The 26,756-nt window shown below is 45.2% G+C and overlaps 1 protein-coding gene across 4 annotated transcripts in view; it reads left to right on the top strand.

Moving 5' to 3' along the window:
- The first annotated feature begins 324 nt into the window (after positions 1–324).
- The window catches only part of ACSS2 (acyl-CoA synthetase short chain family member 2), a 79,038-nt gene continuing 52,606 nt past the window's right edge, over positions 325–26,756 (top strand). For 2 of the 4 annotated variants that reach the window (XM_073309932.1, XM_073309931.1), the window contains exons 1-2: positions 325–557; positions 3,098–3,293. In XM_073309932.1, the coding sequence (XP_073166033.1) occupies positions 434–557; positions 3,098–3,293 (320 nt within the window). In that variant the 5' untranslated portion in view covers positions 325–433. Of the gene's footprint in view, positions 558–775; positions 896–3,097; positions 3,294–18,441; positions 18,614–26,756 lie in introns of those variants that run through there. The other 2 variants (XM_073309934.1, XM_073309933.1) reach the window with 2 other exon arrangements.

Below are 26,756 nucleotides of genomic sequence, written 5' to 3'. Positions count from 1 at the left end.
CGCAGTGACGAGGGCGCTGGGGGTACAGTAGACAGTAACACTGGGGGGACTGGGGGTTACCCTGCGTGGTGACATGGGGCGGGGGTACGCCGGCCAGGGACACAGGGGGGTGGGGTACCCTGGGCAGGGACACAGGGGGGCGGGTACCGGGGGCAGGGACACTGGGGGGCGGGATACTCTGTGCAGCGCCCTGAAGGGATGAGTCCCGCGGCGGCACTGCGCCGGGGGGAGAAAACTCCGGGGGCGGGGGGGGGGGCGGCTAAGCGCTCCCGGGCGGAGGCTTCCCGGCCCGGGCTCCCCTGGCGCGTTGGGCCAGGGGGGCGGCTCCGGGGGCGGGCCCTGCCGGCCAAACCCGCCCGCCTCACACCCCGGGCGGCTCGGCGCGGCGCGCTGCGCTGCTCGCTCAGTGTCCTGCCCGCTGCCCGGCAGGAGGATGGCGCTGCCGGCCGAGCGCGACAGGCTGTTCCGGGCGCCGCCGAGCCTGGTGCTGGAGGCCCACGTGCCCAGCCTGGCCGCCTACCGGGAGCGCTACCGCCGCTCGGTGGAGGAGCCGCAGGGTGAGTGCCGGGGCGGGGCCAGGCCTGCCTGGGCACGGAGCCCCGGCCCCGCTGTGCCCGGCCGCTCCCCGGGCTGGGGCGCGACCCCGCTGCCCTGCCGGGAGCCCCGGAGCCCGGCCCGAGGGGCCCGAGGCGGGGCAGGAGCCGGAGCCGCGGTTCCGGCTCCCCGCCCCCGGCCGCTGCCCGCCCCGGGCCTGTAGGCGCGGCGCAAAGCCCTGCGTGCGGCGGGGGTCCGCACCGAGGCGAGGGCGGGTCGTTCCGCCGGCCCCTCCCGCCCGGCGTGGGGCTGCCCCGGGTGCCCGTCGGGCTGTGCTGCCTGAACCAGAGCAGAGCCTCCGGTAGGCTTAACCAGCGCTTCCTCCGGAGCCAAAGCGGTGCGGGGCTCCTGCCGAGTTTGTACTTTCGTGACTGACAGAGGTGCTGGGGCGCGGCCCTGGCACAAACTAAGGCCTGGACTTGATGTGCTCTTTATGCACCGATGCCCCTCAGAGCAGGGCTTCCTGCGCCGGGGCCTTCCGCCCTGTGTTTGCCTAGGGGAACCCTGCTGTAAAGCCAGACTGTGGTTTCTAAAACTGAAACCCGTTCTCTGTTCGTTACCTCAGATCCTCCCCCTCCTCTGAGCTTCATACAGCTGGGCACTGCCAGCGTGGGGAGGAAGGGACCGGCACCGCCTCTGTAACGCTCTTCAGCCGCAGGTCTGGGCTTCGCGCAGGCGGCTGAGCGGCCTCTGTTCAAGGAGGAGGATCTGAGGTGCAGAGGCTCTTACTTCCCCGGCAGCAGGCACGTTGCTAGCAGTGCTGCTGGAAAAGGAACTTGGGTCTGTGGATGCAGTCCCATGCCTAAGCCACTGCCCTGTGGTGCTGCCCAAGGGCTGTCTTATGCAGTGTGAGGAAGCAAAACTGCTTGAGAGTGATCTTTCTGTGACTGGTTGGAAAGGAGAATGTGCCAGAATGCTGGTGACCTCTACCACGGTCTACCCCCTGCCTTGCCTTTCTACCTCTCCCTAAAACGAGCCTTATCTTTGTGGGTGGGAAAAAATATAATGATCGTAGTATTTCTGCAGTGCCCACTGTGCGCTAGATCTTTTTCAAACAGGAAGGCACAGTTCCTAGTCTAAGGAGTTCACCAGCTGGGCAGATTTATGGTGTGTGAGCAACTAATATCCATTTGTGTTCACAAATATATTTAAATGCCTAAGTCACTCAGGAGTGACAATGGCACCCCAGAGGGTCTCTCTCCTGGAGGGTTGGGAATGAGGACAGGGTTGACATAAGCTCAGGAAGGATTTTCTGAATGTTAGACACAGTGTGGAGGAAAGCATGGACATTTGTGTTAGATGCTGACAAACATGCAGTGAGGTGGAAGGTCCGGGGAGGACAGGGAATGAGTCATGGGTGGCTGTGTAGAGGGGGCAGAGTTATACAGGGCTATGAAGGTGGTAACAAGCTTGAATTTGATATAGTGAAGGAGGAGGAGAGCCACTGGAGGGGTTGAAAGATGGGGGCAGGAGATTATTATGGTGGACACTGATCATGGGGGGAATTGTCTTACTAGCAGTATTTTGTATGGTTTGGCAGTGGGGAGGGACAAATACTGGTTTTGAGGAGGTCCTTTAGGAGGCATTTGCTAGCAGAAGTAGGCTGGCTGTTATTCACTTCCCACTGTCTCTGCATGCCATCTCTCCTATGCTCTGCTAGGGCACACCTCACAGATATCTCTCCGTTGTCCTCAGAGGTAATGCACTCGGTGCATTTCCCAGGGCTGTCACTCTGTTTTGATACTCCCTTGTAATCAAATGCAAATTACTCTGTGCTTGCACAGTACAAGTAGGTGTAGAGTTTTTCATCAGAACTGTGCATGTTGTGTCAAACATTGCTCTTGGGTAAATGCCGGTGCTTCTAAACCTGTCAGTGAGTGTGGTGCCTTTGCTGGTATATCTGTGATCATATTAACCAGTCCATATTATGGACATACAGTTAGTTTTCTAAAACCACAGGAAAAATGGTGATGTTCCCAGGAATTACTCTACATGACTCAAAGTATTTGAAGCTCAGAGTGGGCTAGTAGAAAAATCTGCTCCTTGAAAAAGGGGTGGGGTTTCGTTCTGGAAAGAATGGGCATGTTACACAATCTGCATGGTGTGAGGACACAGCTGGAGACAGATCTCTTGAACATTAGAAGAAATTGCAAAGTTGAAATGTAACATTATCTCCATATTTTGGAAGAAGGTAAAATGCTTTCATGTAGTTGAAGAATAGGTTGGTGGCAGATGCACCACCATGTCTTGTAATCTCAGTAGAACCAGTTTTGCATAAGAGTGAGTATTAGAAGGGGACTTGATGAGGGTGGTAAAGGCTGCTTTTAAAAGAAGCCTTAGCTCATGCAAACTTTCATTGCATGAAGTGTAACAGGTTTCAAGCCTCCACTGAATTTAACCCTATTTCTATTTCCTAGGAAGGACCACTGAATTTTTTCTTCAGATGTTAAATGTGTCTTTATCCATTTTTGTCACTTAAGGTTTGACTGTGTTACTTTTGCAGAATTCTGGGATGACATTGCTAAGGAATTTTACTGGAGGAGCCAACACTCTGGACCCTTTCTGAAGTACAACTTTGATGTGACAAAAGGGAAAATCTTTATTGAATGGATGAAAGGGGCTACAACCAACATCTGCTACAACCTGTTGGATAGAAATGTCAATGAAAAAAAACTTGGGGACAAAATTGCTTTTTACTGGTAATGTTCTGCTTTTATTATAATATAGAAGTGTCTGCATGTAATCCTGGAGAAGTGATTCTCAACCTGTGGTCCGTGGACCTCTGGGGGTCTGCAGACTGTCTAAGGGGTCCGCGAAAGGTGACTATGAAAATAAAGTTTCAGATCCCAGAAAAGGCATTCCGTTTTTCTGATCAATCAGAAATATGTGAATGTCCCCTCTTACAGGTCAAAACCCGGAAGTGTTGTCGTTACTGTAGAAGCCTACAGTTTAGCGCCCTTTCTCACGTTGCATCAAATGCCGTGCCAAGCACGTGGAACATTTATAGTTTAATTCTGTTCAGTCAGTTTTCAGTCTAAGACATCTATGGTAGGGGTCCGCAGACCACAGGTTGAATTTCCAAAGGGGTCTGCACCTCCATTCAAAATTTTTTAGGCGTCTGCAAATGAAAAAAGGTTGAAAACCATGGTCCTAGAGTAAAGCATATAACTGATACTGACCTCTGTTAAGGTACATGTTAAAACATAATGATCTGAGAGGTAAATGACGGGGAGACTCTGCTCTTTCCATAGTTATGATTAGAGTTAGCTTCCCATTAGAAGCTGGCTGTGAAACCTTCTTTAACTTCTTCAAAGCTCCATGGTATCTACATGGATCCCCTACAACACATTTTAACTTTCTTTGCTGGCTTGTCAGAATTCCAAAATGGCTTGGCCTAGAATTGAGCATGTATTCTAGGAAGCTTGCAGTCAGCAGATGCAGATTTTCTAAATAATGTAAAAGCTATGCTGAGAAGATGGTGCATTGCTAGAGTCCTTGTGGTCTAGATGAGTAAGTGCTGGGGTGGTAGGCAGGACCTCCCACGTCTTAGTCCCACCTCAGTCACTGGCTGATAGCACCTACGTACCCTTATGAAGCAGGTAAATATCACTTTACAGATGAGGAAACTGAGGGTCAGATATAAACTTCTGCAAAGTCACAAAACAAATCCGTGTCAGAACAAGGGTGAAACCCACCTCCTACCTCCAATCTTGTGCCGTTTGGGCAAGGCTGCAGGCTCAAGGTGAAAAAATCTGAATTTCGTGTGGAAAGCAAAGTAATGCATGGATATGTCAGTGCTGTTGAGTCCATGTGCCTTTCATACATTCTTGTTGAAGCATTGCGTGTTTTGCTTTTAGCCACAGGCAAAACACTGCATTGAGGAAAAGTCTGAAAGTTTAGGCCAATAACAGTTCTGAAAACACTTTCTGTAGAGTTATTTACACCTGGAATTCCCATCCTGAACCAAAAGAGCAATTGCTAGAAAACCTGGAGATTTGGTGCTAAGGTGCCATGTTGAAGAATACTCACTATCAGTGACTCCCAAAATGTAATAGTAGTTAGGCTACCTTACTCATCTTGAAGGGGTCTCATGCTGCTGTATCACTTGAACCAGACCGCATCTGTTTACATTGTATGTTCCCATGACTCCTGGTTTCTTTAGGGTCACATGCAGTCCACTGAAAAACATATACTTGGTTATAATATACAAAAGTGGGCATGGTCATTCCACACTGCCTTTCAAAGGGACACATGCCTCCAAGTACAAAGATATCAAACATTCAGCTCCCCCACCAACAGATATGAACCTTTTAAGCATAGAGTTCTCAATTGTGGGACTTATGTGGTAAGAACCAATGGTAGTATGGAAGGAAGCTGTACAGTGTAGCGCTGTAGTCAGAATGGTACAACCCTCTAGACTGGATGCATTCATATGAGTATATTGGACCACGTCCACACTAGGGGTTCTTTGCCAGTGCAAGTATACTGATCCTAGTGTGGACATAGCTTATACTGGCCAAAGCTGTGCTTTTACTGGTATAGCTTATTTCATACAGACCCTGATCAAAACAAGCTATACTGGTAAAAACACAATTCTGTTGGTATAATTATGTCCTCACTAGGGGCTTCTGCTGGCATAGCTATGTCAATTGGGGAATCACACCTCTTCATACCGACTGACGCGTCAATGCTGGCAGAAGTCTGTAGTGTAGACATGGCCTCAATAAAAAGGTACTTTAATACTGTCATAACTATTCCTGTATGGGGAGGAGACTGGTATAAGTCACCTTTATACCAATATAACCGTATCCACACAAAAGCTTTAACCAATGTAACTTCAGTAAAAAAAAAAAAAATCCCACCCCCTAAGAAATAGTTATACTGGTAAATTTTTATTAGTATAGACAGGCCTACATGTTGGTGAATAAATATTTTTCACCAACATACATACTGAATAAATTCTGCAGCTTTTCTTAATTTAAGATGACTCTTTAAATTCCTTATGAAAACTATTGTAAACTCATTCAGGTGAAAAGAAAAGGAGTACTTGTGGCACCTTAGAGACTAACCAATTTATTTGAGCAGGTAAAAGTACACATCTTACAAACTGTGTGGCATGTTGGCGAGCGGGCCAGGATTTCTATGTGCGTGTGCATGCTTTGTTCATTCAGGCTGGGCATTCCGAGTTCATATAAACCTGCACGTAGAAGGTTCTGACAGGCCGTCAGCAGCCTACGATTTCAGTCTTCAGTAAGGGTAGAAAAAGTTGTTTGCCTGAAGTTCTTTGGATTTGATTTGACAGGCTTTGTAAGAGTGCCTGACACACTCGGAGAAATCCACAGTGGATGTCAGAGATGTAAATATTGGTTCTGGACATCTTGTAGCACTGTTGTGGTGGTGGTAAAATAAATTTTAGTAGCACACAAGGGTCATAAATTAATATATTGTGGGAGAAATCTTCGGCTTGCCTATGAACATTCTAAAGCTGGCATGACTTCCTTGTTCTGAAGCTGGTGTTAGAATGTCTGTAGCTATACGATGTGCATGCCGCGGTTACTCCTGGAGGGATCCTGCACCAAAAAATAAAAAATTCTGCACCCAATATTTTAAAATTCTGCATATTTTTTTTGTCAAAATAACACAATATAATCACGCTGGTTTCAATTATTTTGGTAAATTATTTCAAGATACCTGTCAGCAAGTATGTCTGTAACAATACAGATAACAAAATAGATTCAATAAATGATTTTTGACAAATAGATTCCTCACTAAATATATTAATACAGAACTCTCATTAATCATTCTTTTAAACTACAATGCAGAAATGTATTTCATGCACCCCATAGAAGCAGTATAAAGTCTTGGGGGAGTCAGTGGTAATTGAGGCGCTGAGGGAGAGGGAAGCTGGGAAGGAGCCTGGGGGTGAACTTGGAGGGTTGTTGGGTGTGGGTGGGAGAAGTATGGAACAGGGTTTTTTGGGGTGGGGGTGGGAGGTTGTTAGGGAATTAGGGAGCTTCCCCCGTGCAGATGCTAGCTGACCCCTAGCCTGTCCCATTTAGTCAGGCATATCTGCCACTGTTCCCATATGTCCCACCGCCATCCCCTCCACTCCCATCCCCATGTGGCCCTGCAACCCCACTCCCATTCAGCCTCCGCCCCAGAATTCCCCTCCACTAGCCGTTCTGAACCCCAGTCTATGTGACCCCTGAGCAGCTCCATGTGTATTTCTGTCTGTCTGTCTGTCTTCCCGCCCCTCTGCGCCCGCCCCCCATATCCTGTGCCTCCTCACCTGGCCCTGCGGGCAGGGTTCTGTGAGGAATGCAGGCTCTCCTTCCTCACCATGGCTGGCTGCCATGGTCAGTGAGCCAGTTGACCTCCGTTCTGGTGCCACAGCAGCATCTGGTGGGCGAAAGGTGTAACTGTAGTGCCTCACTGGCAGCATGTATTTTGTGAGGAGAAAAAAAATCTGCAGGGAAACATGAATTCTGTGCATGTGCAGTGGTGCAGAATTCCCCCAAGAGTAAGTAGTATAAGGAACATAAGGCACATGTGGCTATAGACTTGAGGAAAATATGGCACAGTAGCTATGGAGTGGACCTTTAGGAAGCCTGTAACCAGGGGTTGTGAGTGTCAGAGGGTGAGCATTGTACATTGGGAACATGCACACAACTTAAAGTACTTATAGCTCCCCCAGAATTAATTATAACTATTCCCTCCACCCCCACATTAGTGAAAAGCACTCAGCCATCTCTGCAATACAAATGTTGGAGTTTAGATCCAAGTATTTTTGAGCTATGACATGCCAAAAAGACATTGAGAAACTCTTCTGAAAGTCAAGACAGCTCTTCTAGAGCAAGAGTTCCCAAAATGTGGTCCACGGCCCAAAGGTTGGCTGCAACACAGTCCTGCATGGTCCGCCATGGGTGGAGTTGGGTGGTATTGTGGGGCATTGCCCCCCAAACTATATATGTTGGTGGAGTGGTGGCCGGTGATGGTCTCTGCCAAGATCCAGAGGAGCCCAGTGCCCCTGGAAGGCGAAATGGAGGCGGAGGGTCAATAGAAGGGGCCGGCCCTGAGAAGTGATGGCTCCCATGGCAGCTGAAGGAGGCAGGAGGGTTCGTGGCCAGCCCCGCTCCCTAGCTGCTACATCCAGCGATGTGTGGCTCTCAGCCCCACGGTCCCACCAGGGATCGAGGATTGGTGGTGGATGATTGGGACCATCAAGGTAACAGGCGGGCGCGACCCGAGTGCCTGTCTCTGCTTAGCACTGGCGGCCCCCAAGCCCTTCCCTCGTTCCCAGGCAGGGGGGTGCCTGTCAGGCGTGCCGGGTGGGTAACTGAGGTAGGGCTGCCAGGTGACCAGCTTAAGGCACTCAACAGGCTGCTGAGGTGGAGTGTGTTGGCAGGGACTGGCTGTGGCACCTGCCTGCACCCTTCACCCTCTCACTGGCCCCAGTCCCTGCTGAGGCAAGGGGCCATGCATGCCCCAGGGTGCCCCCTCCCTGACGGATGCATGTTAATAGTGGGCCGCGGTGCCTATTGCAGTTGCACAGGTGGGCCTCAGGGGAAAAAAGTTTGAGAACCCCATTCTAGGGAATCCCTAGGTCGGGAAATACCTTGACTAATTTCCCTCAAACTTGCCATCAATCTCCCCTCTTGGGAGGGCTCTTGTCAGGCTAATTTGGAGGCAGGTGGTTAAATTTTGGCAAAGTTAGGTGGGAGAGAATTCAAGATTATGATGGAATATAGGTCACCAATTATGGGAGAATGACTAGCTCCAGAACGTGGTGCAGATAAATATGCTATGTGGTTTTTGTCCTTTCCGGAGAGGAGCAATTGGCAATGATGGTGTGTAATGCAGGGTCTGGTAATAAACACCTGGGAAGGGAATGCCAAAAGTTAGATCTTGGGCCTGATTTCCCTCCCACACCTGACTGAGAGTGACGTGCTTTGGATGCAGTGGCATTACTCCCAGTTTACACCAGCGTGAGAGAGAGGAGAATCATGCCCCGTTTCGTTAGTCAGAGGTTGCTGGTGGGGTGATATAGCTCTGTTAATTGTCACCAGACCTCCCAGAGGGATCGTATGCAATTGACTAATTTTGAAATTTGTAATAGAAGACTATTGTAAAGTGGCCAGAGCTGCTGGGGGTGGGAATTGAAAGCCAGAGCAGAGTTGCAGGCTTGGTGGTATGTCAGGGTCGTAACCGCTGGCAGCAGTGTAACTGTTGCCCAAGTGGGGTTGCTTTTTCATCACAAAGGTCAGCAGTTATCTCTCTGATCTCTTGCCTCTATGTGCATGGTGCGTATCACTTTTATTTCCTTTAATAGGACTCTCTTTGTCGATAACAGAACTCCAGCAGGAATAGAGGCAGCAGCCATCTTGAGTAAATGCAAGATGTTTTCAGTTTCTTCTCCTTGCAGATCGTTCCTGGGCATCTCCTGCTGCCTGGGAACATTTGAAAATACTTTTATTTCCTGTCCTCTGCCACTTGGGATTCCTCTTTCTATGATTGGTGTTGCTGCAACAGCCTAAAAAGCAACAGAAAACCGGGAAATGTGCCCCAGATAACTCATTTGTTTGAAATAAAAGATCTTTGTCCTAAATGCAGCATTGCAGTTAGTTACCTGGTGCTGAGGCTTCTTTGAGATCACAGGGTTATGTCACTGCCTCAGTAGTTTGAGGTGTTAAAAATAAATAAATAAAGCAGGCAGGAGAGTTAAAAGGCAAAACTTTGTAACCTAATACCACCCTAACCTCTAATTCCCAAGGTAGAAATGTGCCCTTCCAGGGATTGCCCACGTCTATTCCACTCTAGGGGGGTGCATACCCAGTGCACTATCTTGAGTACACTGGTGCACACGTGCCTGGAGTGGATTAAATAATGCAACACATCTTGAAGAATAACAGTTACAGAGTAGGTAAGTGACTGGGGTTTTTTTTTAAACCTTGGTCTGTGTGTAGGAGAACCTGTAGCATGTAACTTGGCCTCTTGAAGAGAGACACCCTGTCCATTGTACAGTTGCAGTGACAGCCATTTGGGATTTAAGAGCCTCGGGATGTATTCAGGGAGAAGTGGGATTGGAGCACTAGGGGTTGCTGCACATGAGGACCAAGGGGCGCTGGCAGAGCAGTGAGGAGTGCCTAGGATTGGGGTGGCATTGGCATGCTGCTGGTTAGGTGGGACAGTAGCACAGCTCTGAGCGTTCTATGGCGCCTGCCGGCTCTGATCATTTTAAGAACGTCTTGGTTACTTGCTTTCTTGAGCACTAAATATGAATCATCATTTTTAAAAGGGGGAAGCAGAGACAGTAACAAATTCTGGCAGTTTTACTGCAGCTCTGTTAAAAAAAGAAAAAGAGGATATTACAATTAATGGGCTTGCCCAGTCTGAATCTGGGGTAAACATAAAATGCTATGTTAAGAAGGAGCAAATATTAGGATGAATTGTAGAGGGGAAAGTATCTGGTTGAGTTGCTACTGCTTTAGCTGATAACCAGAGTGTTTGGGCATTTATTCCAAAATTCTTCAAATAAATCTTTCTGAAAGGAAGAAAGCTTAGAAGTTTAGAAAGCTTAGGGTTTAGAAATGCAGTGCCGGAAAAACCAGACAGTGTTCCCTGACTGCTGCTAAGTGTTGTTAATAGGGACCAGGAGACTGGAGAGATTAGTTATTTAATACAGCCTGCCAATGTGGGACAGTAGATGACCTGGATGTGGACGTATACATGATGGGAGGATTTGGGGTTTTCTGCACATTATAAAGTTCTCCAGAATCTACGCTTGAATTTAAACCAAGCATTTTGCCCAGTTGAGGGTCACACTGGCAAATTTTCAAGAGCATAGATTGGAACGTATTGCTGCTATCAACTTTCAGAGTTGGCAGAGTGGCCCCTGGAAACTACAAGCACATTGCATGCTGGTGACCATCTCCATCTGAGCAGCCTCATGCACAGCTTAGGATGGAGCTCTGCGAGCAGTCTCCATAGGCTACCCCTCCATACTCAAGTGATGGCAGCTGTAGGTTGTGTTTTCACCATGCCTTACTCTTTAAAGTTTCTGACCTTTAAGGCTTCCAAATGCCTTCATACCATAAATGGCTGAGGAGCTTTTGCCTTTGCTTCTGGGCAACCTGAGACATCAGCACACACCTCACCCGTCAGTGCCATTTGTGTATTATTTTTGAACCCCAATTATGGTAGCAGTCTCTCTGGCGCTAGCCCAAGGCAAGCATTGGGCCAGTGTTGCTGTAACATTGAGGGTGGATTTTCAGAAGCACTCTGCATTGACCCAGCTCTGCTTTCACTACAGGCTGTTGTAATGCTCCCATTGTCTTCAGTGGGGCAGAGTTAGGCCATTGCTGGGCCCCTTTGAAAATCCCACTCTGTCTCACTTTGGGCAGGTGATGACTGCAGGCTCCTTGATGCTCACCCTTCAGTTTAATAACTCTCTGATTTATCTTGTGCCCAACTGCTTGGCCTCTCTAAACATGGCTGTCTTGGTGCAGGCACAGCCCAGCTGATCTGATGCTCTTTAAGAGAAATAATGCCACTTGGGAAATGGAGAAGGTAACGTTTGTGTACTTAGAGCTCTGTTGAAATAAATGGCGTCTCTTTCAGCCCATGTGTTTCACTGCCTATGACGTTCTAATGAGCTCAGCTGCTTTGGCCAGCTGGCCAGTACCGAACCGTTGTGTATAGCGCTGCTGTTTCATGTACCATGCTGTTGGTAGCCCCCTACAGTCCAGCCCTGTCAATCATTTCTGTGCTCTCCATCCTGCCAGAAACAACCAGCTAATGCATGTACCCAGAGTGGCTGGAATAAAGCTGTAAACAGTAAAATATAGCAGATATATTTGAATAACCCAGACATTTGCTGCCCTTAAAAATGAGGGTAAAAGTGTGTTGTAGCCTAGTTGTGCAATTTGAGAGTTCCAGACTCCAGGGGATTGCTCTGAAACTCAGTGCAGCAGCAGTGCCAGCTTTTTCAGTGCACAAGTGACATTGCTTGACTCTTGCAAGAATACTGCCCTGCTTCACAGAGCTGTGGAGGGTGAACCCATTAGTGTGTGTGAGCTGCTGGATGCTTCATTGATGGGAGCCCCAGAAGCACCAAGACAGAGCTGGATATTAAAACATGAAGCAGAGAGAAGCCTTTATGTTGTGGATCAAACTTACCCATCATCTGGGTGGGGATGGTTTCTGCCAGTGACTCCTAATGACTGGCTGTCTTTTGAAGAGGCACAAAACAGGAAATAAGAAAAACCCTTCAAAATTTTCAGTCTATTGAGGGATCCTGGAAGAAAACCTGAAAAAATGACTAAATAGGCTCTGTCCAAGCAAATGCCCAGACAGAGAAAACAGGGCGTGAGAGAGAGTCTACTGAGAATGGGCGCAATCCTGGGGAGTCTCACAACATATCTCCAGCCCCAAGTCTACTAGTGTGGGGGTATCGAGATGGACATATTCATTGCCCAGTAGGCTTCCATAGCTCATCTGTCAAAAGGACAATTCCCGGGTGTTCTTACTGCAGAATGCTTCTGCACCATACTGAGGTGGAAGCCCTCAGTGCAGGAAACTGCCCAGAACTCAGAACTTTCTTGCCAGCCAGACTTTCCAGGTGCCCTAGTACATATTGCTAGCAAAGGAAGCCCACAAACTGACTGACCCTAGGGGCAACCACAAATGTTTGTGGAGTGTCCTCGCGAGCATATAAACACTGACTTGAGTTAAAATCTAGTGTTGACAAACTCATGGGTGTGACTTGCCCAATGAGCCTGTCCTTAAAGTAAGGGAATAGTGGAAAATTTGTAGTGCGTAACTGAAGTCAGAAGCTGGACTGAGAGAGCTTTAGCCATGTTGGGACACTGCATTTCAGCTGATTTCGCCCTTTGTCATTCAGCGGCGATGTGTGTCTTGTTCTGCAGAGAGGACTGATTTCGTGTCATGCCTGCATCACAGCTGGGGCTGGTCTGAGGCACTCACTCTGGGTGCTTCAGCTCCTGGATACTGAGTAAAGCTAAATTAGTCTCAGTTTGGAAATGTTGAACTTTTTGTTCTTCTGTTTAGCAAAGGCCATTGAGAGCCTGGTGAGCTTCTCTGAGTGTTGTCTCCTAGCTGGTTAGCTGAAAGGCTCTCAGCGCTAGCAGTGGCAAGGTTGCACAAGGAGCTCTTCCCCAGGTTTGGCTCTGAGGCCCCACTGGTTAGTGTGCGTGTGTAAAATACAGTCGAATGGCTTCTCAGCTCTGTTTGGATGTGGTAAAGGTAGGGAACCTTCTCATTCGGTTTGGATATTTATTTAAAAAGCACAAAGGACCAGAGAAGAGATTGAAGGGAACTTGGTGTTTGTTCTATTAGTGAAGTTATCCATGTAGATCCTCCATATTCAGCTGTTAGGTATTAGGGTGTGGGAGCTTATTTGATTGTAATTTAAAACTAGTGTGTTTAAATGAGATTAGCTTTTGATAGGTGTGGCTGCAGCTGAGATGGGGCTAGGCAGAGTCTCTTGGCAGCAGGGCCATGCATGGTAAAGTGTTTCCCGATCCTGTTGGCTTGGTCTAAGGGGAATGGTGGCTAGGCCCAGAAAATACAGTTGCCAATGTCTGAAACTTGTTTCCAGGGCATTTTTCCAAATCAGGTTGGGGTCTAGTGTCCATCAAACTCCCCCCCACACCCTAGAGAGAGATGTAGAACTAGGCTTTCTTAAAAATACACATTTCTTAATGATCAGAGCTTCAGAATTTCGGCTGTTATTGAAGAAATGGCCCTGTGACTCATCCTCAAAATGGCCTGTGTTGTAAACTCTCTGCCCCAGCCATCTCAGCGGAAATGCAGTAGTCACAGTGGAGACGTTGGTGACAATGCAGAAACAAATCAGAGCAGTAAAATCCCGTTGTCAGTTTAGCACAGTCTGTATCGGCCCAGTGATAGGAGTGATTCGTTACGATTCTCAGATAACAGACTACTTCCTAAAACCTATAAATCTGTGCTTGAAGCATTGGCTCGCTTGCCCCGTCACACCAGACATTGTTATCCAGACAGGTAACCTACAGGTTCTTTGGTCATTTGGAATTGTTTTTTCGCTTCTGAAAGCTGAGCAAGAAGCAAAGCTTGAAGTCTGCATGGCAGGTGTAGGCTGCTAGGGCGTAGAGAGGTGCCAGGAAGTTCTTCTGTTGTGTTCGCAGCATTGATGGATGAGCTTGGTGAACTTGCACATTGGCTACCTCAGTGCTTGTTGCAGGGACGTGTGTGTGTGTGTGTCAGATTGAAATGTTCCTGGCTGCAATACTGAGGAATACATGAAGAGAATAGGCTGGCACCAGGACAGTGAGCTTCTTGCTTTAACAGAAGGCTAAAGCAAGTAGAGGTGTGGGGTGGGCTGAGATGTGACCCAAAGTATCTCAGTGTAGAAGCTAACTCCTGACCAGAACACCTGTCCAAAAAACTAACTCCAACCTTCCTTGTTCACAAGTCCTGTGTGTAAGGCATTGGAGACCTACAGAGCTTATCACCTGCCAAGACTTGAGGCTGGGACTTTTTCTTCTGCAAACAGTTGGTGTCTCAAACATCTAGAATGGTGCAAGGAATCCTTATGCTGCTTTGAAACGTTAGTGAGGCCACCAACTGCAGCCAGCGAAATCCAGAGCCTGGCACTTGGCAGGTGAAGGGAGGGGAATTCCTTAAACTTACAAAACCTGGAGAGACAATGTACAGTCTAAACCAATGAGTCTCAAGAACTGGGCAAAAATTCTTTTAGTTTTCCCCTTTTCAAAGTCTTAGCCTGATTGTTGAACAATAGCTGAAACTTTAACCCAGGCAAGGACAGAGTCCACGGATCCAGAGATAGTGTGGCATTAGGGCTAAAACAGACCTGAGCTGCCACAGCAGGGAAGCCCAGGGCAAGAGGGCTTCCGTGCAGAACAAATCAAGGTTCCACTCCCTGCCATAAGATGCAACCTCTCTGTGAGGCTGGGCTGATAGCAAGATGCAGTTGGGAGCCTACATAGGGATGTTTCCTTCCACTGCTCCCAGTACCATGTTTGTTTTCCCTGCTCTGTGGTCGGAAGTGGCTTGGGATGGTGCTGCCCTCAGATGATGGGTGTCCTGGGCCATATAGGAGGAGGACCGAAGGGAAAAGACAGTGACTGCTCAGTCTCTTTTTCTGGTGCATGTTGCCTTTAACTAAGGGCTTGTATACACATGGAGCTATTCAGGAACAGCCATTCCTGAATAACTCCATGCGTGGGTGTACTTATTCTAGAGTAAGTGGTTTGTTCCTGTGTAACTTAACCATACTTGCGAAGTGTATTAAACTAGAGTTACACAGGAACAAAACACTTCTTCCAGAATAAGCATGTCCATGCATAGAGCTATTCAGAAGTAGCTGGCCTTGAACAGCTCCATGAAGAGACAAACCCCAAAGGCTCACAGTGGAAGAACAGAGCTGTGTCCTCACCTAACAATCCCCTTTTAGCAAAAGACCCCTAAGGTAACGTTCACCCATGTTCACTTGCAGTACTGTTCATGTGGAAACTCCCACGCACAAGGCGTAAGCCAAAAGCTCAGCTAACTACCTGAGTTAGGGAAGGAGCTTCCAGTTTGGATTATTCCAGAGGTGATTCCTGAGTCCTTTTTCATCACATTGTTGTCATTGGCAGAGATTCAGTTCCAGGCTGCAAAGGAGCAGTAGTTTGAGCTGCTGTGGCAGTTCCTATTTGCTCAGTATGATTACCACCTACAATTTTTCTTAGGCATCTTGTTTGGCATTCATTCTCATTCTCTCTCTGCTGGTTGGGTGTGTACAATTTATGGCTCTTGCAAGATTTCTTTCCGGAAATTGCAATGCATTAGCAATGATACATCTCTGGAGACAGTAACTGAGTAAGAAGCCAGACTACTTAACACAATACAGTCAGAAAAATAGATTTCCAATACAGTGATTAAATTTAGTGGTCCAGTTTAATTAATGGCAGGTTAGATGAGGAAAAATACTTCTCTGTTAGGAGAGACTTTTAAATAATTGTCAGAATGTGACATTTCAGACATTTATGTGGAAATAAAGCTAGCTTTTATGTTTTGCTGAGTGGGTACCCATATCCAGAAACTGTAGCTGGAGGTATAAAAAATCTGTAGGGATGAAGCTTTAGATGTGAGACGCGGAGGGGCTTTCTGTCTTATGGTTATGAAGACCAGACAAAGTGGCACATTCTTGTACGCCTTGGGATCAGTGACTGACTCTTGTAATGGGGACATAGTCTAATGGTGTCTTTGTAACCAGTTAGTGACTTTCTCATCTCATCTGGTTGCAACACACACAGTTGAGTTGTACTCACATGGCAGCTTTTCTGCCTCACAACTATGGCTGTGCATATTTGTATGGCCAGCACTTTCCATGCTGCTGAACCATGTTTGTATCAATGGAGTGTATTCTGGGAGAACCTGAGTAGCTATTCCATACTGCCATTCCCCCTGGTTGAGAACCACTGCAATAGACTACTGGTTTTCTTGCTTTCACAGGAGTGAAAACAGTAGGGCTTTCTCTAAGTCATAAGAACAGCCATACTGAGTCAGACCAGTGGTCCATCTAGCCTAGTATCCTGTCTTCTGACACTGGCTGCTGCCAGATGCTTCTGGCAATTGGAGGTTTAGGGACACCCGGAGCATGGGATTGCATCCCTTACCATTGTGACTAATTGCCATTGGTGGACCTATCCCCCACGAACATATCTAGTTCTTTTTAACCCATTTATCTTTTGGCCTTCACAACATCCCATGGCTATGAGTTCCACAGTATGTTGTGTGAAATACTGGTGCCTTTTGCTTGTTTTTAAATCATTTGCTTATTAATTTCATTGGGTGACTCTCATTCTTTTGTTATGTGAAGGGGTAAATAACACTTCCATATTCACTTGCTCCACACCATTTATGATTTTATAGATCTGTGTCACGTGTCCCCTTAGTTGTTTCTTTTCTAAGCCAAACAGTCCCAGTCTTTTTAATCTCTCCTTGTATGGAAGCTGTTCCATCCCCCTCATCATTTTCGTTTCCCTTCTCTGTGGATCTTTTGCAGTTCGAATACATCTTTTTGAAAATGGGGTGACCAGAACTGCCACAGTATTCACTGTGTGGGCGTACCCTGGATTTATATAGCAGCATTACGTTTTTCTGTTTATCAGCTAACCCAGTGGTTCCCAGACTTGTTCCGCCGCTTGTGCAGGGAAAGCCCCTGGTGGGCCGGGCCGGCAGGTAAACAAACCGGCCCGGCCCGCCAGAGGCTTTCCCTGCACAAGTGGCGGAACAAGTCTGGGAACCACTGATCTAACCCTATCCTAATGGTGTCATAAATATAAAGGGAAGGGTAAACCCCTTTGAAATCCCTCCTGGCCAGGGGAAAGCTCCTCTCACCTGTAAAGGGTTAAGAAGCTAAAGGTAACCTCGCTGGCACCTGACCAAAATGACCAATGAGGAGACAAGATACTTTCAAAAGCTGGGAGGAGGGAGAGAAACAAAGGGTCTGGGTCTGTCTGTAGGCTGCTCTTGCCAGGGACAGAACAGGAATGGAGTCTTAGAACTTTTAGTAAGTAATCTAGCTAGGTATGTGTTAGATTATGATTTCTTTAAATGGCTGAGAAAAGAATTGTGCTGAATAGAATAACTATTTCTGTCTGTGTATCTTTTTTGTAACTTAAGGTTTTGCCTAGAGGGGTTCTCTATGTTTTTGAATCTAATTACCCTGTAAGATATCTACCATCCTGATTTTACAGGGGGGATTTCTTTATTTTTATTTACTTCTATTTTTTATTAAAAGTCTTCTTGTAAAAAACTGAATGCTTTTTCATTGTTCTCAGATCCAAGGGTTTGGGTCTGTGGTCACCTATGCAAATTGGTGAGGCTTTTTATCCAACATTTCCCAGGAAAGGGGGGGTGCAAGTGTTGGGAGGATTGTTCATTGTTCTTAAGATCCAAGGGTCTGGGTCTGTAGTCACCTAGGCAAATTGGTGAGGCTTTTTACCAAACCTTGTCCAGGAAGTGGGGTGCAAGGTTTTGGGAAGTATTTTGGGGGGAAGGACGCGTCCAAACAGCTCTTCCCCAGTAACCAGTATTAGTTTGGTGGTGGTAGCGGCCAGTCCAAGGACAACGGGTGTAATATTTTGTACCTTGGGGAAGTTTTGACCTAAGCTGGTAAAGATAAGCTTAGGAGGTTTTTCATGCAGGTCCCCACATCTGTACCCTAGAGTTCAGAGTGAGGGAGGAACCTTGACAAATGGTTTCTAACATTGTTCGCTTTTTTGACTGCTGCTGCACGTTGAGTTTCAGAGAACTGTCCACAATGACTCCAGGATGTCTTCTTTGAGTGGTAACAGCTAATTTAGACCCCATCATTTTGTTTGTATAATTGGGAATATGTTTTCCAGTGTCCATTACTTTACACTTAACAACATTGAATTTCATCTTACATTTTGTTGCCCAGTCACTCAGTTTTGTGAGATCCCTTTGTAGCTCTTCGCAGTCAGCTTTGGACTTAACCATCTTGAGTAATTTTGTATCTGCAAATTTTGCCACCTCACTGTTCTCCCTTTTTTCTTAATCTAGATCATTTATTAATAAGAAGTGGGTTTTTTACCCACGAAAGCTTATGCCCAAATAAATCTGTTAGTCTTTAATGTGCCACCGGACTCCTTGTTGTTTTTGTGGATACAGACTAACATGGCTACCTCCTGATGCTTGACGTTTATTAATATGTTGAACAGGACAGGTCCTGGTACGGATTGTTGGGGGACCCTGCTATTTATCTCTCTCCATTGTGAAAACTAACCATTTATTCCTCTTTGTTTCCTGTCTTTTAACCAGTTACTGATCCATGAAAGGACCTTCCCTCTTATCCCATGACTGCTTTACTTTGCTTAAGAGCCTTTGGTGAGGGACCTTGTCAAAGACTTTCTGAAAGTCCAAGTACACTATATCCACTGGATTCCCCTCGTCCACATGTTTATTGACTCCCTCAAAGAATTCTAATAGATTGGTGAGGCATTATTTCCCTTTTTACAAAAGCTGTGTTGACTCTTCTCCAACATACCATGTTTATCTCTGTGTGTGACGATTTGGTTCTTTACTATAGTTTCAACCAGTCTGCCTGGTACTGAAATTAGGGTTACCAGCCTGTAATTGCTCGGATCACCTCTGGAGCCTTTTGTAATAAATCCACGTTACATTAGCTTCTCTCTTCTATCCTCCAGGTACAGAGGCTGATTGAAACAATAGGTTACATACCAGTTAGTCATTCCTTCACTCCCTCTTGGGTGAATACCGTATGGTCCAGGTGACTTATTACTGTTTAATTTATTAGCTTGTTCCAAAACCTCCTCTACTGATACCTGGATCTTGGACAGTTCCTCAGATCTGTCACTTTAAAAAATGCCAGACATTTCCCTTTCCAATGAGCAGTAATTGTGAAAGGGGGGCTGAGTGTGAATGATTTAGCTTGCTGATGGTTCTCTTACTTGTTGATGTTTTGTATTTGCGAGGGCATTTTGGTGCATGAGTGGGTTTGGAGTGCAATCAACCTGGCAACCACTTCTGGAGACCCTGGTAATTGTAAAGACCAAGGGTCTGAAAAACTGGGACGTGCATAATCAGCCAGATCCTGTTCTGCAACACTTCCCTAGCACATTTTCCTTTATGAGGCACTGAAGTGAACTTAAATGCAGATGCATAGAGGTATAGCGTCCTTGAAGTTGCTGAGGTAAATATCTGTACTTGGTGTTACATCCACATCTGTCTTACGCAGGAGGACAGGTACTACTTAACTCATCTGTGCAAACAGGGTGTAAATTTAACCATGAGAGTAGTTAACCAGTGGAACAATTTACCAAGGGTTTTGGTGGATTCTGCATCACTGGCAAATTTTAAATTAAGATCAGGGTGGATAAAAATCAATGATTTATTTAAAAAAAATTTAAAGATCGGATTTTTTTAAATTTAAATTGGATTTTTTCGATGAAATGCTTTTTGAGGAAAAAACCTATCTAAAGATCGTTTTAATTAAGATACGTTATAGCTCAAAGATATCTCATCATGGAATAGGGATTATAAATTCCAATTCTATGGTATGAGACAATATATTCATGTAACGTTTAAGAAAAGTTTTGTAAATGAGTTCCAATAGTTCATGGATTAGGGACCCAATCTTATGGGGTTCCAGGGGCTTCTGTATAGATTATTTAGGTTAATCTTTCTATCTACCCAATGGGACTCAGTGCTCAGTCTAGAAGATACCATCAGAGATGCTTAGTTTTGCAGTTCTCAAACTGTGGATTTGTGTCTCCAGAGATACCATGCTTGTTAACAGCAAAAATGTTTTAAATAACTAAATAAATAATATATAGAGGTGAGAAATAACAGACTTCAACCCTATTGTCCCTCTGCAAATTTGTGTACACAGAGTCAATCCCTTACTTCTCTAAAAGTGCAAAGTTTCAAAAAGTTCAATGAATAGAAGATTGTTGGGGGCGGAATAGATCTGGTCAAGGAGAAGGAGTCTGGAGATAAATGTGAGAAGGGAGGGACAGGCAGTAGAAACAAAAGTGAAACTGTTTGAGCAGCATAGTCCAGAAGTCTTGAGGTCTTTCTGAGTGTAGTCTTCACTGGTTTGAGATCTACCATACCATTCTCTCACTAGTAGGGAAAACCTCTAATGGCAGCAGGCTGTAAAAGAGACCCAGTTTGGGAATAAGAACCATTCAAGAAATGTATGTTTGCTGATGATGTTTTAAACAAAGTCACACCAGTAAACTGGTGGAAGTCACTTAAGCACTTGGATTTAGAGACTGTTGAAGTGATAATCTCACTTTTAACAGGAGTAGCTTCTTCGGCCAGTGTAGAAAGAATATTTTCTTCCTTTGGACTAATTCATTCCAAATTGAGAAATTGTTTGGGACCTGAAAAAGCAGGAAAGCTTGTTTTTCTTTTCCAGATTATGAACAAACAGGAAAATGAAGGTGAAGACGACTGAGTTAGCGGCAAAAGCCAATATTTTAAGTTTCTCATGTTGACCTGGCTGACATAGGTGATTTAATTTTTTTTTTAAATATTTCATTTAACTATTTTAGTTAAAAACAATTTTAACAAAAACAAACCTGATTTTAAAAAACTTGAATGTTTAACTAAATTCAAAAATTCATATTCTTGTTTTGTTAAAATATTATATGTTTGCTGTTGAAGAAAAAAACAACAGAATATATAACGTTGTTTTAGTTAAATAAAACAATTTAAATGTCTGTCTGGTGATGTTCTCCTAATACAGCATGGCAAGAAAATCCTTCAAACATTAATGATTAACCTGTTGAATTGCAGATAGTTCACCTCCCAATGACTTCATAAATATCTGCTTCAATTACTTTTGGTAAATGAAATAAGCAAACTATCATTCCTTTTCTGATATAGCTGTAAAACTAGTCTGAAAAGTTTTCAAAATAGATCAGTTTAAAAATGTATAGTGTGTACCTTCTAAAAAGGAAACCTACATCTATCTCTGAGTTGTGAAGAATATGTATTAAGGTTATAACAACCAACAAGAATGTACTTTTATGTAGAAATCCATGATTAAATAGAGTATTCCTGACTAGTGGTTTAAATCATGATTTAAATCAAATCTACCCTGATTAAGATTGGATGTTTTTCTGAAAGATCTGCTCTAGGAATTATTTTGGGGCAGCTCTCCGGCCTGTGTTATACTGTGCAGACTAGATGATCACAGTGGTCCCTTCTGGCCTTGGAATCTATGAGTCTATGAAAAAACACATTACTCATCTAAAGGTACATGGTGGGCATGTTTTCTTGCTTTAGTAAATCCTCCCAGACTTAAAATTTCTGTGCTGTTATAATTGGCCCATCGAGGAAATACTTTAGTTTGTTTTTTGGTAGACAGGTATTCTCAAAACCCCTACTATAACTGGTAGCAGTTAGGCTTCTTATTCGTAAAGCGTGTCACGATAGCAACTGAGTGAGGCAGCCAACAGTGGAAATATTCTGGAATTTACAAAACAAGTTGGTTTATACCTTTGCAACTCGACCAAACCCAAGTGCTTTGTTTGGTAAGGAGTTGGCTTTGCTTAAGGAGTTAAAACCTTTGCTTGTTCCATCTGTGTAGTAAGTTTTGCTTGGGAGTTGACTCTGGTTTGGGAGAGTATGTGTCTGTGAGAGATTTGAAATGAGGTGAAATAGCTGAGCCACTTCTTACAGCCAGGTCCCAGGGAACATGGGGCCAGATTGTGAGATCATCATGTTTAGTACCTATCTCCAGAAATAGTCTCACTGAATTCAGTGGGACCATTTGTAGAGAAACATGCTACTAATTATGGGTAAGGGTATCAGTGTACTCATAACGAATGGGAAGGCTGTCTATGAGTGCTTAAACCCAGATAGGTTCTTGAAACTGAAGAGGTCATTACTAAAAGAAGCATCTCCTGGGATACTGTAGCTTGTCTGCGAGCTACTTTGTTTCCATTGGTAGCCATTTCAGTGCTGCTGTTTCTGCAGGAAGACAGAGCTGCAGATGCAAACAGTGCAACCCGTTTTCTATTTTGGAAGAGAATGTGGAGGAACTCGGACAACAGCTGATGTTGCTGAGAGAAATCACTTGCAGACCAACTGCATATAGAGCTTGAAGAGAGGCATGGTCAGGGGAGCTGTGGTAGGTTTAGACCACATGTGGGATGGATATACAGGTGAGTGGAAGAATGTGGTAGCAAAGAAGAGAGGAGGAGCAACTCATAGTAACAGAGCCATTTGGTTTTGACAACAGTATTAGAATAAAAGAAAAGGAGGGCTTGTGGCACCTTAGAGACTAAGAAATTTATTTGAGCATAAGCTTTTGTGAGCTACAGCTCACTTCATCGGATGTATTTCTTTCGTGAGCTACAGCTCACTTAATCGGATGCTCACAAAAGCTTATGCTCAAATAAATTTGTTAGTCTCTAAGGTGCAACAAGTCCGCCTTTTCTTTTCTTATCCGTTCTTTTTGCGGGGATAGACTAACACGGCTGCTACTCTGAAACCTGTCAGTGTTAGAATAGTCTATTCTAGATTCCTTGTGGGACAAGACTGAGGATAAACAATAGCCTGACAAACCAGAGAAAGGTGACCAGTGAAAACAGTAAGAGTCAAACGTCCTTGATACCTCAAGTGTGGAACATGCTCCAGGCCAAGTGTGACTGATAAATAGGGCAGGGCAGTATGTTCCCCCCAGTGCCACGAGAAGACAGGCCAAGCCAGCTGTGTATGAAGAAGGGTGCTGAATTTCTGCGTATTGTGATTTCCATTCCCATTGATTTCAGTAGGTGTGAGGGTGCTCAGCACAACTGTAGGATCATGCCCTTAAGGGAGCTTCCTGCTAGCTGGGATGGGGAGCTTCTTTTCCACTCCAAAACCTGACATGTCACTCCAGTTTGAATAATACAGGTAACCATCAACCAAGAGCATTTACATGTCCCTATGGACAAAAGTACAGAACTTGGAATTGAGAAATAACCCAGTGGAGAGGGAAGGAGCGATCCTGTGTGACCTAATGGGCACTCGTGATACAGGGGGCGAGAGGGGCTCCCCCAAAGGGAATACTGGGCTCAATACAGTTGATATAGGAGGAAGATACAGAGGAAAATGTCAGTTTGTCAAATCAGCTAATTTAATAACAGAGGGTAATGGAGAAGTACTTTATCTTTCCACTTCTGCTGTCCTTACCCAAAGGAGAAAGTTTAAAAACTCCCAGAAAGAAAGAGGGTGAATGAGATTCCTGGCCCACCCACCAACGAGCTCAATCCCCAAGGTACAGACCCCCTGAGAAGAGCTGATGGAAAGCCAGGGATGCAGAATTCCCGTGGAAACTGCAGAAACAATCAATCTGTAGAAGTCTGTGTTCTCACTAGGAATAGGCACATATCTGTGGGTGACCTAGTTCTGTTTTTTTGGGCTTACAGTACTGTAGCAGCCAGAGTGTCCATTGATGGCTATACTGGTGTACCCAGTCACTGGGGAGGGCAGGACTGGGCTCAGCTTCCGAGTGTATTGGTGGTGCAGCTCGTAGCTCAGGGAAAGCGGACATTACAACTAAATTGCTTAGGCTAACTCCTACCTCTGATGCCATCTTTCTTAGAGCACCAAGTGAGGAGAACTCTGGCCAGAGGGCAAGCCAAATATGTCTAACTTATTTGAGAACTGGAAACCCTTATGAAGGAATTCCTGCTCTCTGCATGACTCTCCTTTTGGAGGTGGTAGTTTGTATACCTGTTGTTTCTGTATACAACTCACTGTTGCTTCCACCTGTAACTTTGCTGGTTGGCTGTAGTGAATAACACTGTGGTAGATTAAATTGTTTATGGAAGATTCTTTTAAAAGTTGGGTGAACGTTCAAAAGAAGAAAATATCAAGTACAGTTTGAGCTACAGAATGAACCAATCTGCACCTTGAAGGCACATGCAGATGTGGGTAACTTTTTCTCTTGCTACCATGGTATTTTTCTATGGCAAGATAAATAGACATGAATCTCTTGTCTTCTGTCAGCATGGATTTATGCCAGGCTTTAAGTGATTAAACTCAGTTTCTATGACTGGCTGAAAGCTTGTCTAAATTACTATTTGTCCTCATTATTAAATTAACCTTGGAGAGAAAACAGATACAGATCTCTGAGATGAAATTATTCTGGGCAGACAAGACAGCCACAAGTAAGATACTTACTAAGATAGGTATGGCGTATGTACCACTATAGCTACAGCAATGTAATCTACTTGCTAATGTCATAGATATGCCTGCAAAATGAGCAGTGCATTTTAGTGCAATGGGTTTCTGTTGTGTATTAGAGGAAAAGAAAATATCTTCAGTAAATCCTCAGTGACACAGAGGAATGGCTACATCAGGATTTTTTGCTTCGCTTTCCCCCAAATGCTTCCCTTCCCGTGTTTTGGATGTCTCGGTGGGAGAATTTGTAGTTGCTGGTGGCAGTTATGTCACTAGCACTTAGCTAGCACCAGCAGAATGAAAATAATTCCATACTATAATACACATCAATTTCTCGCTGGTGCAGCCCAAAAGCCCAGTTATGCAAAATATAAAGCTGTTCTAACGACCCTCATCCTTTGCTGGGCATGGACAAATGAAGCATGGGTGAGACGGACCTGGGGAAGTAGAGAGGTGAGTATGGGGAGAGGCTGGAGCTTGGAAAGAGAGTGAAAATATCCAACAAAAGAAGGCTTTTGGAAAATACATTAACATTTCAATCTTGTACAAGTCATCTGTGTTTGTATACAAAGACTTTAATCCAGGAGCAGATAGTCAACACAGTCACTGATGGACAGGGCTTGAAAAATGCACATTACCCGCTCTTAGTCCTAGGAATAAGCTTGCTACTCTGGGCAAAAAATTGCTTGAGCCACTGTGTTCCTGATGCTTAAACTGTTCTCGCTGCGTCTGTGTGTAGTGTATTGTCAGTTCTGTGTAGGGGATGGTTTCCTGACTATAACTTACTACCAGGGCTGGTCAAATAGCAGAAAATAAAATTTCATAGGCTAATTTCACCAATACTATACTACTATACTTACTGAATAGTATTTGACTGATTATGGACCTGGTGAAATGCCTCAAAATGTTAGTCAAATCCATCCAGTAGTATATCTGAATCCTGCTCCACTAACCTGCATTACTACATCCTTTGGAGTTGTCAGACCTTCTCTTCTCTTCTTTCCGCTCCCCAGGTTTTTGCCTTTCACAGAACACGATACATCTCTTCCTGAGTTGTCTTCATCCTCTGCTTTTTTCCTTTCTCCTACCTTGTGTTGCATATTTTTCCCTTTGTTTTCCCCTAAATCTTTCTGACTACTTTTTTTCTGTTCTAACACCAGACCTTTCCAGCCTCCCCCATTCAGGCACCCCACCGATTTTGGAAACTTTACCAGACATGCAGTAGTCAGAGGACTAAACCTATTAGCCACAGAGGTATGGTCACCTCACCATTCGGGGACAGTGCATCAGTGAGACGGCATCTCTTGACCTCTCTGCCTGTTGAGAAAGGGGAGCGTGCTGGGATTCCTCCGAGGGCGCTGTCCCTGGACCCTGCTGTGGGGACTCCTTCTCTTATGTTATTTTGTCAGTGTTTGATAAACATCAAGTTCTCTTCCTCTGTCCTTCCCAACACCCTGCCCCCCTTCTTTCCTCCAACCTCCTGGTTTCTGTGTGGGTGCTAAATCTTTGCTACCTCACACCTCCCCCAGACTCCTGGTGGCTGCAAGGAGGGAGGAAGGGGGCTCTCCCCCCTCACATTTTGGGCTTCACTTCTGAGTTCCCTTCCCCTGAGAAAAGGAGTACTTGTGGCACCTTAGAGACTAACCAATTTATTTGAGCATGAGCTTTCGTGAGCTACAGCTCACTTCATCAGATGTTTACCGTGGAAACTGCAGCAGACTTTATATACACACAGAAATCATGAAACAATACCTCCTCCCACCCCACTGTCCTGCTGGTAATAGCTTATGATAAGCTTATTATGATAAGCTTATGATAAGCTATTACCAGCAGGACAGTGGGGTGGGAGGAGGTATTGTTTCATGATTTCTGTGTGTATATAAAGTCTGCTGCAGTTTCCACGGTAAACATCTGATGAAGTGAGCTGTAGCTCACGAAAGCTCATGCTCAAATAAATTGGTTAGTCTCTAAGGTGCCACAAGTACTCCTTTTCTTTTTGCGAATACAGACTAACACGGCTGTTCCTCTGAAACTTCCCCTGAGAAGAGTTCCCACACCTGCCTCTGCAATTAGGAATGTTTGTAGGCTGCTGAAGAATGAAACTGACCTGATGCATGTCAACTTCAGGGCTGTCCAGCTGGATCTGAAAAGCAGCATTGTTAAACTAACAAGACTGGCTAGTTTTTGTTCATGCAGCTTGGGAAGCTCTGGGCAGTAGCAGGGGTTCTGGAGCAGTCTGTCTGCAGACTGGACATTGCATTGGTTTAACCTTTGTTCATGTTTGAAGGGTTATCTTTGTAATCATAAAGGCCAGAAATTTTTGTACAGAATCTAAGTTTTTATTTTAAAGGGTTGGCACTTGCCTGGGGAAGCTTCCTACTTGTTCTGGGCAAGAGGTTTTTCAATCCTGCAGGTAAATGGCTCCAAAGCATGAA

The sequence above is a fragment of the Lepidochelys kempii genome, chromosome 13, assembly GCF_965140265.1.
Source record: "Lepidochelys kempii isolate rLepKem1 chromosome 13, rLepKem1.hap2, whole genome shotgun sequence".
Classification (NCBI taxonomy): Eukaryota; Metazoa; Chordata; order Testudines; family Cheloniidae; genus Lepidochelys; species Lepidochelys kempii.
Note: the sequence above shows the minus strand (reverse complement) of the source record. Positions and strands in the feature narration are given on the sequence as shown.